Here is a 12,092-nt window from a genome sequence, read left to right as displayed (position 1 = left end):
GCTGTGGCTCAAGGGGTAGGGTGGTAGCCTTGAACTGAGGAGCATAGGGACAAGGCAGAGGTCCAGAGTTCAAGTCCCACAACCACCACCACCACCAACAACAACAACAAAAAAGCCAGAAGTGGGCCAGGAGCATAGCCTAGTGGTGGAGTGCTTGTCTAGTATGCACAAAGTCTTGGGTTTGATTCCTTTCAACCACATACACAAAAAAACCCAGAAGTTGTGCTGTGGCTCAAGTGGCAGAGTGCTATCCTTGAGCAACAATTATCCAAGGACAGTGCCCAGGCCCTGAGTTCAGTCCTCAGGACTGGCAAAAAAAAAAAGGAAAAACGAAAAAAGAAAAGCCAGAAGTGGTGCTATGGCTCAAATGGTAGAGCTCTAGCCTTGAGAAAGCCCAAAGACAGTGCTCAGGCCTTGAGTTCATGCCCCAGGACTGACCAAAAAACAAAAAAACAAAAAAAAACCCACCTCACTAGCTTTTAACTGGGATTCTTAGATCTCAGTCTCCTGTGCAGCCAAGATAACAAGTGTAATCAACCAGCACCTGGCTCTTGAAATGTTTATTTACTTTTATTTTTCTTTGGGGTGGGGGAGGGGAAAGTGTTCCTGGGGCTTAAACTCGGGGCCTAAATGCTGTCCTTGAGCTTCTTTTGCTTAATGCCATTTGAACCATAGCACTTCTGGCTTTTTCTGAGTAGTTGGAGATAACAGTGTCTTGGACAGCTGGGCATTGGTGGCTCACACTTGTAATCCTACTCAGGGAGGCTGAGATCTGAGGACTGTAGTTTAGAACTAGCCCTAGCTGGAAAGTCTATGAGATTCATCTCCAATCAACTTTCAGGAAACAGGAAGTGGGGATATGGCTCAAAGTGGTAGAGCAGTAGTCTTGAGCAAAAGAACTCAGGCACAGCTCCAGGGCCTTACTTACTTCAAACCCCACAACCACTGCCCAAAACAAAAAGTGTCATGGGGGCTGGTAATGTGGCTTAGTGGTAGAGAGCTTGCCTAGCATGCATGAAGCCCTGGCTTCAATTCCCCAAAACCACATAAATAGAAAAAGCCAGAATTGGTGTTGTGGCTTAAGTAGTAGAGTGCTAGCCTTTTAAGTAAAAAGAAGCTCAGGGAAGTGCCCAAGTCCTGAGTTCAATCCCCAGGACTGGCAAAAACAAAACAAAAACCACCACCACCAACAAAAAACAACTTCATGATTTCCAATCGTCTGCACAATAAAATTCCCAATTTTCTCATATGGTCCAATTTAAGATCTCTTATTGCTTCTCTGACCATTTAGTAACAGAAGCCTCTTTAATGGAAGGCCTAGCTCTTTCCTGACTAAGGATCCCAAAAGGCTGGTTTCTCAGGGTGAGACTGGGGGTGAGGCAAGACCTGGCTACCATTCCCTATTAAGGTTTTCAGCATTCCACCCTCTCAAGGCCTCAAGTTCATTGCTTCCTAGCGTTTATTTCTGACTAGACATGTACTTGCGTGTATTCCCATCTATTCATCTATTACCTAGTAGGCAGGGGCTTCTCCCTCCTGGTGGTGGGGTTCCTCTGGAGGGGGAGAGGGGACAGGTCTCCGCAACTCCGCATTGTGTGTGGAGCACAGTAGGCGCTTATGAATGATTCAAAGCAGATAGTCAGGGAAGAGATCTCCCGAAGCAGAAATGGTGGCTCCTTGGCTCCTCCAGGGAAGAGAGGCACAGATTTCCTTTCCCTCCTACAGAATCCGGTCCAGAAAAGGGGATGGGGTGAAGAGCATAGCCAGCCTCCCCTGAAACCCGGCTCGCAGTAACCCGGTGTTTCCCTTAGGCGGCGCTACGGGCCGAAGCGTCTGAGTTCTCGCGAGCATCCCGGGACTTGTAGTATCCGTGGGCACATACCCACAGCGCTTGCGCAAAGGTGAGGCGCGTATTTCCCTCCCGCCCCCATCAAGATTCCGGATCCTTGTGATGGGCAGTGTGTACGACAACGTTCCAGTTGAATAGGCTTCTTTCGCTGCCCGAAGACGAGCCGAGTCTGGAAAAGAATCTGCTCTCTGAGGTTTGTTGCGGTCCCTTGGAAAGAAGCCGGAATAAGCACGCCCCGCCCCGGAAGTGAGCGGCTTGTGGCGCGGTGCATTGTGGGGGGCGTAGTCCTCCTTTCCAGGCGGTCCTTCGCGGAGTCCCCCGGGCAGACTCCGGAGCGCAGGCAGGCAGGCGGCGCGGTGCGGCGCGGGCCAGCAGGCAGCGTATTCTGGGCACGGGGCACCCAGCGTAGCCGGCTGCGCCGGGCGGCAATAGTGAGAGGCCGCCCAAGGCCTCGCGCAGCACTGCCCGTCGGGGAGCTGGTGGTGGCGCACCGACCGGGCCGTCGAAGAGCGCAGGAGGCCGGTGGGCCGGGCCGGGCCGCGTTGAGTAGCCATGCCAGGCTTTACGTGCTGCGTACCCGGCTGCTACAACAACTCGCACCGGGACAAGGCACTGCACTTCTATACCTTTCCCAAGGACGCTGAGCTACGGCGCCTCTGGCTCAAGAACGTGTCCCGTGCCGGCGTCAGTGGGTGCTTCTCCACCTTCCAGCCCACCACGGGCCACCGTCTGTGCAGCGTTCACTTCCAGGGCGGCCGCAAGACCTACACGGTGCGCGTTCCCACCATCTTCCCGCTGCGCGGCGTGAATGAGCGCAAAGTAGCGCGCCGACCCGCAGGGGCTGCAGCCGCCCGCCGAAGGCAGCAGCAGCAGCAACAGCAGCAGCAGCAACAACAACAGCAGCCGCAGCAAACCCCGCAACCGCAGTCGTCGCCGTCCGCCTCCAGTGCTCAGACCTCTCAGCTGCAGCCGAACCTGGTGTCTGCCTCCGCAGCTGTGCTCCTCACCCTTCAGGCCGCTGTAGACAGCAGCCAGGCTCCAGGATCCGCGCCACCAGCGCCCACCACTCCCGCCGGAGATGATGCAAAGCCCATCGATCTTACTGTGCAAGTGGAGTTCGCAGCCGCAGAAGGCGCAGCCGCCGCAGCCGCGGCATCGGAGCTAGAGGCTGCAACAGCGGGGTTGGAGGCCGCTGAGTGCCCCATGGGTCCCCAGTTGGTGGTAGTAGGGGAAGAGGGCTTTCCTGATACTGGCTCCGACCACTCGTACTCGTTGTCATCAGGCACCACGGAAGAGGAGCTCCTGCGCAAGCTGAATGAACAGCGGGATATCCTGGCGCTGATGGAAGTGAAGATGAAGGAAATGAAGGGGAGCATCCGCCACCTGCGTCTCACTGAGGCCAAACTGCGGGAAGAACTTCGAGAGAAGGATCGCCTGCTTGCTATGGCTGTCATCCGGAAGAAACACGGAATGTGAACGGGACGTCCTGCAGCCTGTAGAACTGGTGGACCCCTTCCAGCCCAAGGAATTCCCAGGCCGATGTTGAACTCCCCTATATTCTGGTTGACAGTAGTGAGGCTTAGCTAGACTGGCTGGTGGTTTGGCACCCTCACTTGTTCCCTCTTGAAGCAGGAGTTTGGGGCCTCAGACTCTGTTATAGTGACACCAGCATTACTGACTGTCTACTCTCCCTCCCCAGTTTATGTTGCAGATTCTGGTTAAGCAGAGGCTTCAGAAACACTGAACCTGAGACTTACCTGGAGGGATAAAGGTGGGATACCCAATGACTGGGGGTTTGGGAAAACCACATAGTAAGCTTGGCCATCAATCTGAGAAAACTCTGTTGTGTGTAGTGATAAGAGATTCAAGTAACATCAGTTTTTTAAAATGCTTACCCTTTGGAGATGCAGTCTGTGATTCTGATAGGGACTAGCTGATCTGTGCCTCTGCCTCCTAGGATCTCCCTACAGATGGGGGCATTTGCCCAGGGGATCTGGATGTCAGGATGACTTGCTGATGGAGATCCAGCTTGCCAGGGACTTGGTTATGTTTGCTACTGGTTACAAATTCTATTTTCTGTACAATTAGTCAGACTAAAGTTTTCACTGTGTTTGTTTGGCAAAACAAATTAAAGAAAAAGTAAGGTTTTTATTTGGGTTTCACCATTTTTTTATGAAAACTCAGTGAAGTGTCTTTGAAATGTGGGGAAATAGACTTTGGCTTAAAAGAGGCTAATCCAGAGAGTGGAGCTTTCAATGACCAGATTTTTCCCATAAAGAAGCTCTAAATATGTAGACTCTGGTCTCATAAGGTCCTTAGAAAGTTCTGGTCCAGGAGCCAGGAGTTTGGCCTACTGGTTAAAGTGCTTGCCTAGCATGCATGAAGACCCAGGTTCGATTCTGCGGTACCACATACATAGAAAAAAGCCGGAAGTGGTGCTGAGGCTCAAGTGGTAGAGCTCTAGCCTTGAGAAAGTCCAGGGACAGTGCTCAGGCCCTGAGCTCAAGCCCAGGACTGGCAAAAAAAAAAAAAAGAAAGTTCTGGTCCAGTTCATGCCAAAGAATTTGTAAACTGCACCAAATAATTCCTGTTTACAGTTCATGAATTTTCTCCCTGCATTTTCAAGATAGTGCAACTGAGAACTAAGCTAAATTGTTGAGTTCCTTCTGCTCTGAAGGTTTTTAAAATTATTTCTTAAATTCTCAGCAAGAGTTGAGGTTTGCTCACTGTTTCATCCCTTACGCTTTATACAGCATCTTACTACACATTTAATGTAGTTTAATGAACCAGTGATGATTAAAACTAGAACCAGCCATGGCTCTTTCAGGCACAATGACTCTTGTACATATACCTCGGCCTTAGTACACCTTCAGTAGAAAAAGCTGGATCAGTAGAGGGCACTGAGGAATTGGGATATGTGACCCTTTGACTTACTTTTTTTTTTTTAGCCAGTCCTGGGCTTGCGCTCAGGGCCTGAGCACTGTCCTTGAACTTTCTCAAGGCTAAAGCTCTACCACTTGAGCCTCAGCACCACTTCCAGCTTTCTTCTATGTATGTAGTACTGAGGAATCGAACTTGGGTCTTCGTGCATGCTAGGCAAACACTCTACCACTAGGCCAAACTCCCAGCCCTGACTTACCTTTTTTTTTTTTTGTCATGGGGCTTAAACTCCAGGTCTAGATGCTGTCCTTGGGCTCTTCAGCTCAAGGATAGTGCTTTACCACATTGAGCCACAGCACTACTTCCTTGGCTATTTCTTTTTTCTTTTGCCAGTCCTGAGGCTTGAACTCAGGGCCTGGGAACTGTCCTTGAACACTTTTTACTCAAGACTAGCACTCTGCCATTTAAGCCAATGCTCCACTTCTGGCTTTTTCTATGTATGTGATTCTGAGAAATTAAACATAGGACTTCATGCATGCTAGGTGGGCATACTACCACTAGGCCACGTTCCCGGCCCCCTTTCCTTGGCTATTTCTAGCTACTCAAAAGGCTTAGATCTGAGGATTACCATTTGAAGCCAATCTGGGCAGGAAAGTCTGACAGTCTTACCTCCAGCTTACCACCAAAAAAAAAAAAAAAGAAAGAAAACAGAAAGAGAGCTGTGGCTCAAGTGATAGAGGGATAGTGTCCGGGCCCTGACTTCAAGCTGGAACACACACATAAAACATTGCATATTGGAGAGTCAAAGGTGACATTTAATTCTATGGCTTAAGTAATGCACAAGCTAATGAGTTTTTGTTTGTTTTAAGATGCCTGCTTATTTTAGGTGTTAGGACACAATTTTTTTTCCAGGCTTCCTAAAATATAACTTCTTATGGATAAAACTACATACTTAGGTTATGTATCCCGTGAGTTGACACTGCCCTAAAACTGTAGTGTCTGCTCTCCTTTTGACCTCTTGTTACTTGAGAAACAAGTCTTCTAGAGGGTGCTGTTTAGGTTGTAAAAGTGCCCAGTTCTGGCAAGAGTTGAATCTCTGCCTTCCTAGGGTTAGCTCTGGCTGGTAATTAAATGTTAGAAACTCAACAGTGCATTTCTAGGCTAGCTGGATTTTTACTGGACTAGTCTCAAACATTGCTACTCTTTCCTTGATCTTTGCCAGCCCCTAGCCATAATAGTGTATCCTTGAGCTACTGTTAGTGGAGGTGACATTTTCTGTTTGTTTTGGTTCTTTGGAACCTCTGGTGTCTAGAGGTTGTAACATGGTTTGTCTTTAAGGGAGTGAGAAGAGGCCTTAGATGCAGATGTGTCACTAAGTGAGCAATATAGTCTTAGTAGTTGAGTAATAAAAGAATCATCTAAGCTGGATGAAGTTGCTTACGCCTGTAATCCTAGCTACTCAGGAGGCTGAGTTATGAGAAGCACTGTTCAAAGCACTAAAGTCCCTGAGACTCTTATCTCCAATTAACCACCAGAAAGCCAGAAGTGGTGTGGCTCAAGGGATAGGGCAATCAGGAATAACACTCCAGGCGCAGAGTTTAAGTCCCATAACTGACCAAAAAGAAAAAAAAAAATTGGAGCCAGGAGCATAGCCTAGTGATAGAGTGCTTGCCTAGCACACATGAAGCCCTGGGTTCGATTCCTTGGTACCACATACTCAGAAGAAGCCAGAAGTGGAGCTGTGGCTTGTGTAGTAGAGTGCTAGCCTTGAGCAAAAAGTGTCCAAGAACAGTGGCCAGGCCCTGAGTTCAAGCCCCATGACTGGCAAAAAAAAAAAAAAAAAAATCATCTAGTAAGGCAAAGAGTTCTGGAATGTCTTGGGCCTTTTTTGTTGTTGTTGGTTGTGGGGTTTGAACTCAGGATCTGGGTGCTGTTCCTAAGCTTTTTTGCACAAGGCTGGCACTCTGCCCCTTTAAGCCACAGCTCTACTTTGTGAGCTATGGCTCTTGTTAATTGTAGATGGCTCTGAATGCCAATCCTCAGACCTCACCCTCCTGAGTAGCTAGAGGTGTGAGCCACCATCGCTCTTTCGCACCTGGTATTGGATCAAGAAGCGTAGCCTGGTCATCCCCTGGGAGATTGGTGTGGCTAAACTTCTGGAAGACAGGTGTACCTGATTCCTGCCCTGAAGAACTGCAGGGATGCATTAAGAAATCTTAAAGCCATTTACCTTTCCTTTGGTCCCCTTTTGTCCAATAGACTTCCTTCAAATGTGTTACCAAGCAAACCACGAAAAAGGCATTTAAAGGCCAAGGGGTGGGAGCATTATTTATAATCTGGCCAAATAATTTTCTTTAACAAACATTAAACTCAACTACCCTGTGTGCTTAGGAAAGCAGAAATAAAAGTCTTAGGAAAATCTCTACTGGGCCAGCAGTGTGGCTAATGGTAGAGTGCCTACCTAGCATGCAGGAGGCCCTGGGTACCACATACACAGAAAAAAAAAAAACAGGAAGTAGTGCTGTGGCTCAAGCGGTAGAGCCTTGAGAAAGCTCAAGGACAGTACACGGGCCATGAGTTCAAGCCCCGGGACTGGCAAATACTACTACTACTACCTCTCTACATGTGAGAGTAACATCCAACCAAACCTCACATAGGACATTTGAGTCTCCTGGCCGGAAAAGTGTCTTAAACCAGCTTTGAACCCCACTGGTCCCGGGGCAGGATGATGAATACTGGGGCTGCAGAAATGGTGGGTTTCCACCCCAGCGGGCCAAGAACACTCAGTGAGCCAAACTAACAGTTATGGCTCGGGTGGGGTGGGGAGGGGAGAGCTTCGAAAGCGGAAACGGTCCAGGGGCCCAGGAGGGCCCAATTCGAGGCCGGGCCAGACTCATGGAGGAGAATACATCCACTGTAGCTCGCACAGCCTGGGCGGGGCCAGGCCGGCTGGGACCGGGCGACAACAGAGCCGTGAACCTAGCCTGGCGCCAACTCCGTGTTCCAGAGGCTTCCGCTAGACCACAATTCTCAGGGGCTCGCCCCGGCAGCCTCCTTCTCTCGCTTTAACCTCTCCTCCCGCGCTGTTGGCCGTCTCTGGGCCTCCGCGCGTTGCCCACCGGGATCTGTAGTTTTGTTATACCGCGCTACTGCCTGAAAGGTGGACGGCCGGACTGCGTTTCCCAGAATGCAGCGGGGCGGACGAAGGAAGGCAGGGGGGAAGGGACAGTCGGTCGCAGACCGCGCTGGGTTGCCGCCGCTGCTGCCGCCATCGTGCCAGCCCCTCGGGTGAGTGTTGGGGCCAGCGCGCCAGGGCGAGGGCTAGGCTGCAAGAGCCGCGCTCTGGGCTGCCGGGAGCTTCTGCTGCGACTCATTGAGAGGCCCCTCCCCTCCCCACCCTCCTGGCGGCCCGAAGCCGCGCGGGGCCCGGGCCATGTGTCGCGCGCGGCTCCGCCTCCCGCCGGTCCTCTGTGGCAGCGGCCGGTGGGAAACGCTGAGAGCTAGACAGACGCCTATCCCAGCCGGGCTGTGCTATGACTGGTGAGCCGGACTTTGCTGTGGCCAGGGCCTTTTTCTTCCGTCCGGACCATCCGGATGGGGTTCACAGGGCTCCGCCCCGTCTGGTCTGGCCCATCCTGCTCGAATCCCAAAAGCTCTACACGCTGGCTAGCGGGCCGACCCCAGCCCCACGTCCCGCCACCTGCCGGCGAAGATCCGGGGATGGGCGGCGCCACACCCGGTTCGCTCCAGAGCCAGCATGGGTAAGGGTGCCTGCCTGGTGCCCCTGGGTGAGGGGTTTGGATCCCCTCACCTGGTTCCCTGCCGTACATATATATAGTCCGCTTCTCTGCTTAACTGCCTGCTGGGAGTGCCCAAAAAACCTACCTCTCCGATGGTGGAATTTAGGCCGGATTATCTTGCATGGAGGATGGAATCAGGGAATCTGGGGTGGTTGGAGGTTCCACGTGGGACTTTATCCTGGTCAGTCTTGGAAGACCTGGATGTTATGTGAGGCGTCCCTAGGCTGGTAGGCTCGGCCTCCACCCTTCTCTATCATTGACCAGCTCCCAGCTTATGGGTCGGTTCTGTTACCGGGGAAAGAAGCTAAGTAGGTGAGGTTGGATATGTGAGCCTCCAAAGGCTTTTGTTAGGCCTCTCAGGCACAGCCCAATCTTCACATCCAAACTTACCGGTCATCATTGATTTCCAGGCAGGAGAGGATAACTCCTTTAAGAATGGAACCATAAGGGAGGAGTTAATGCAGGGGAAGTAGAATCTAGGCGGAGTTGTGTGTGGTGTGTGTGTGTGTGTGTTGTGAGCCCAGTACTTGAGAAGAGGCCAAGGTGAAAGCGGCCTTGTTGGATGAGGTACATTTGGGTAGTAGGCTCAGGGTTTAGACTGTGCCTTTCTGAAGCAGGGTGGCAAAAGCTGTAGAAAGCCAGCTTCCTCCTCAATTGACTGCTTCCCTGGAAATAGGCAGAAAGCCGAAAGCTAGTTGGGGTTTTAGAAATTGCCCTTAATGGCATTGGGTATCTGGCCAGAGAGATAGTGTTAGGCAGGTTTCCAAACACTTCTGTTTGATGATAAATTAAGGGACTAGTTCAGAGAACACATTGGGACTTGGGGAAGAGAGAGCATCTCTTTACAGCCTTGATTTCAGCATCTGGATCAGTTTTCCCATGTACTAAAGAAGCAGTTCAGTCTTAGCAGACCTGGACTCAGTAACAAGCAGAATGTCAGATCTCTTAGGGCTGAGTTAGGGCCAAAATGTGGAAAACCACTGTACTTGGTTTTTTGTTTCTTTTTTTGTGCCAGTCCAGGGCTTGAGCCTCTGGGCTTGGGTGCTGTTTCTGAGCTGCTGCTTCTTGAGCCACAGCACCATTTCTGGCCTTTTCTGTATATGTAGTGAAGGAATTGAACTCAGGGATTCATGCATGCTAGGCAAGGATGCTAGCATTAGGCCATATTCCCAGCTCCTAGAGTCTTACTTTCTGCCTTTGTGAGTACGAGGACTTCGATTTGCCATTTTTTTTCTTTTTTTTCCTTTTTTTTTTGTTGTTGTTGGTCATGGGACTTGGACTCTGGGCCTAGGCGCTATCTCTGAGCTTTTCAGATCAAGGCTACCGCCTTACCCCTTAAGCCACAGAGCTACTTTCTGTTTTCTAGTCATTAATTGGAAGTAAAAGTCTCATGTTCTTTCCTGCCTAGGCTGGCTTTAAACTGCAGTCCTCAGATCTGAGCCTCCTGAGTAGTTGGGATTACAGGCGTGAGCCACTGTGCACGGATTTGATCTGCCTATTTTGAGCTTCTCATTGAAGCTAGGATGATAGGCATGTACACCATACCCATGTGTGGATTGAGAAAGGGATCTTGCAAACTTGCCTGCCTATCCCACCTTTCCATTCTTAGCTTCCCAAGTAGGTATGAGTCATTGGTGTCCAGTTCTGGTCATTGCTTATTTTTTTTGAGGGTTTTTTGTTTTGTTTTGTTTTTTGCTAGTCCTGGGGCTCGAATTGAGGTCCTAAGCACTGTCCTTGGGCTTTTCTCAAGGCTAGAGCTTTACCACTTGAACCACAGCATCACTTTCACCTTTTTATGTGTATGTGTATGTGGTACCTGGGAATCGAGCCCTTGTCTTTGTGCATGCTAGGCAAACATTCTACCACTAGGCTATGCTCCCAGCCTTTGTTCTGTTTTGCTTTTTTTTTTTTTTTTTTTTTGCCAGTCTGCACTTGAGCTCAGGGCCTGAGCATTGTCCTTAGACTTTCTCAAGTCTAGAGCTCTACCACTTGAGCCTCAGCACCACTTCCAGCTTTTTTCTATGTATGTGGTACCGAGGAATCGAACCCAGGTCTTTGTGCATGCTAGCAAGCACTCTACCACTAGGCTAAACTCCCGGCCCCTGTGTTCCTGACTTGAAAGGTTTTGGGCAGTTGAAATCCACTAATCATTCAGCCTGGTTAGCGCCCAGCTAACTTGGTAGTTTTAGAACACAGGTTTTTATAGTATATGGCTATGGATTCATGTATACTCTTAAGACTGGCTGGCTTGACCATAGAGATGCTTTCTTCCTTTTTTTTTTTTCTTTTTGCAGTGCTAGAGATTGAACCTAGTGTTTTCCTGTGTACAAGGCAAATGTTCTACCACTGAGCCCCATTTGCGCCAGCACTTTCAGGCTCAAAAAGATCCTGTTCTTTCTTCAAGATTATCCAAGAATAGGAGGAATTTGGGTCACTCCCTTTTATTCTAATTCCTTTAAAAATTCCTAAAGTTTCTTTGTCTGGAGTTAGCTATTTCTAGACATCCTGATCCTAAAAGTTCTTGACTTTTCTGAAGTTGGCAGACCATCTAGTTCTCGGAGATAAAAGAACACTGGTGTTCTCCCAAATCATATTTGTGTTCTTTCTATCAGGTAGGACTGCCTTAGGAAGTGCAGCCTGATGTGGGTTGATTGGAATATGGCTCTACAAACAAGGAGCAGCATATCAGGATGCTTACCTTTTTTTTTTTCTCCCCAGTTGTGGGGCTTGGACTAAGGACCTGGGCACTGTTCTTGGGCTTTCTCAAGTCCAGAGCTCTACTCCTTCAGCCTCAGCACCACTTCAGGCTTTTTTCTATGTATGTGGTACTGAGGAATTGAACCTGGGTCTTCTTGCATGCCAGGCAAGCACGCTACCACTAGGCCAAACTCCTGGCTCTGGCTTTGAGCTCTTTTTTTGCTCCAGGCTAACACTCTACCACTTGAACTACAGCTCTGTGTCCCACCTTTTTTTTTTTTTTTTTTTTTGATAACTAATTGAAAATGAGAGTCTCAGACTTTCCTTGGACTGGTTTTGAGCCTTGATCCTCAGATCTCAGCCTACTGAGTAGATAGGATTACAGATGTGAGTCAGTGGCCCCATCAGGATGCTCATGTTTTTATCTTTTTTTTTTTTTTTTTTTTTTGCTAGTCCAGGAACTTTAACTCAGGACCTGGGCACTGTCCTTGTACACTTGTGTGTGTGTGTGTGTATGTGTGTGTGTGTGTGTTCAAGGCTAGTGTTCTGACACTTGAGCCACAACACCACTTCTGGCTTTTTTTTGTGTTACTGAGGAATTGAACCCAGGGCTTCGAACATGCTAGGCAAGCAGTCTACAACTGGGCAATGCTCCTCAGGATACTCATTTTTGTTCAGCTCAAATTTTGGTCAAGAACTGTTGGTGCACAACTTGTAATCCTAGCTACATGGGAGGCTGAGACTCCATGGGAGATCATGAGACCACTTTTTTTTTGCCAGTTTTGGGGCTTGAACTCAGGGCCAGGCCACTATCCTTGGGCTTTCTCAAGGCTAATGCTCTACCACTTGAGCCACAGCACCACTTC

The 12,092-nt window shown here is 49.5% G+C and overlaps 2 protein-coding genes across 4 annotated transcripts in view; both read left to right on the top strand.

Annotated features, from left to right (window-relative positions):
* The first annotated feature begins 1,872 nt into the window (after nucleotides 1–1,872).
* On the top strand, nucleotides 1,873–4,000 carry Thap11 (THAP domain containing 11). The gene has a single exon (XM_090357420.1). The coding sequence runs from the start codon at nucleotides 2,402–2,404 to the stop codon at nucleotides 3,323–3,325; it is 924 nt and encodes a 307-aa protein (XP_090213546.1). The 5' UTR covers nucleotides 1,873–2,401; the 3' UTR covers nucleotides 3,326–4,000.
* A 3,929-nt stretch (nucleotides 4,001–7,929) lies between these two features.
* The window catches only part of Nutf2 (nuclear transport factor 2), an 18,901-nt gene continuing 14,738 nt past the window's right edge, over nucleotides 7,930–12,092 (top strand). Inside the window, exon 1 of one of the 3 annotated variants that reach the window (XM_090357413.1) lies at nucleotides 7,930–8,017. The gene's annotated coding sequence lies outside the window, so the exon portion shown is untranslated. Of the gene's footprint in view, nucleotides 8,018–8,178; nucleotides 8,270–12,092 lie in introns of those variants that run through there. The other 2 variants (XM_090357414.1, XM_090357415.1) reach the window with 2 other exon arrangements.

Source organism: Megascapheus bottae, chromosome 24 (assembly GCF_031878675.1).
Source record: "Megascapheus bottae isolate mThoBot1 chromosome 24, mThoBot2.hap1, whole genome shotgun sequence".
In the NCBI taxonomy this organism is placed as follows: domain Eukaryota; kingdom Metazoa; phylum Chordata; class Mammalia; order Rodentia; family Geomyidae; genus Megascapheus; species Megascapheus bottae.
Note: the sequence above shows the minus strand (reverse complement) of the source record. Positions and strands in the feature narration are given on the sequence as shown.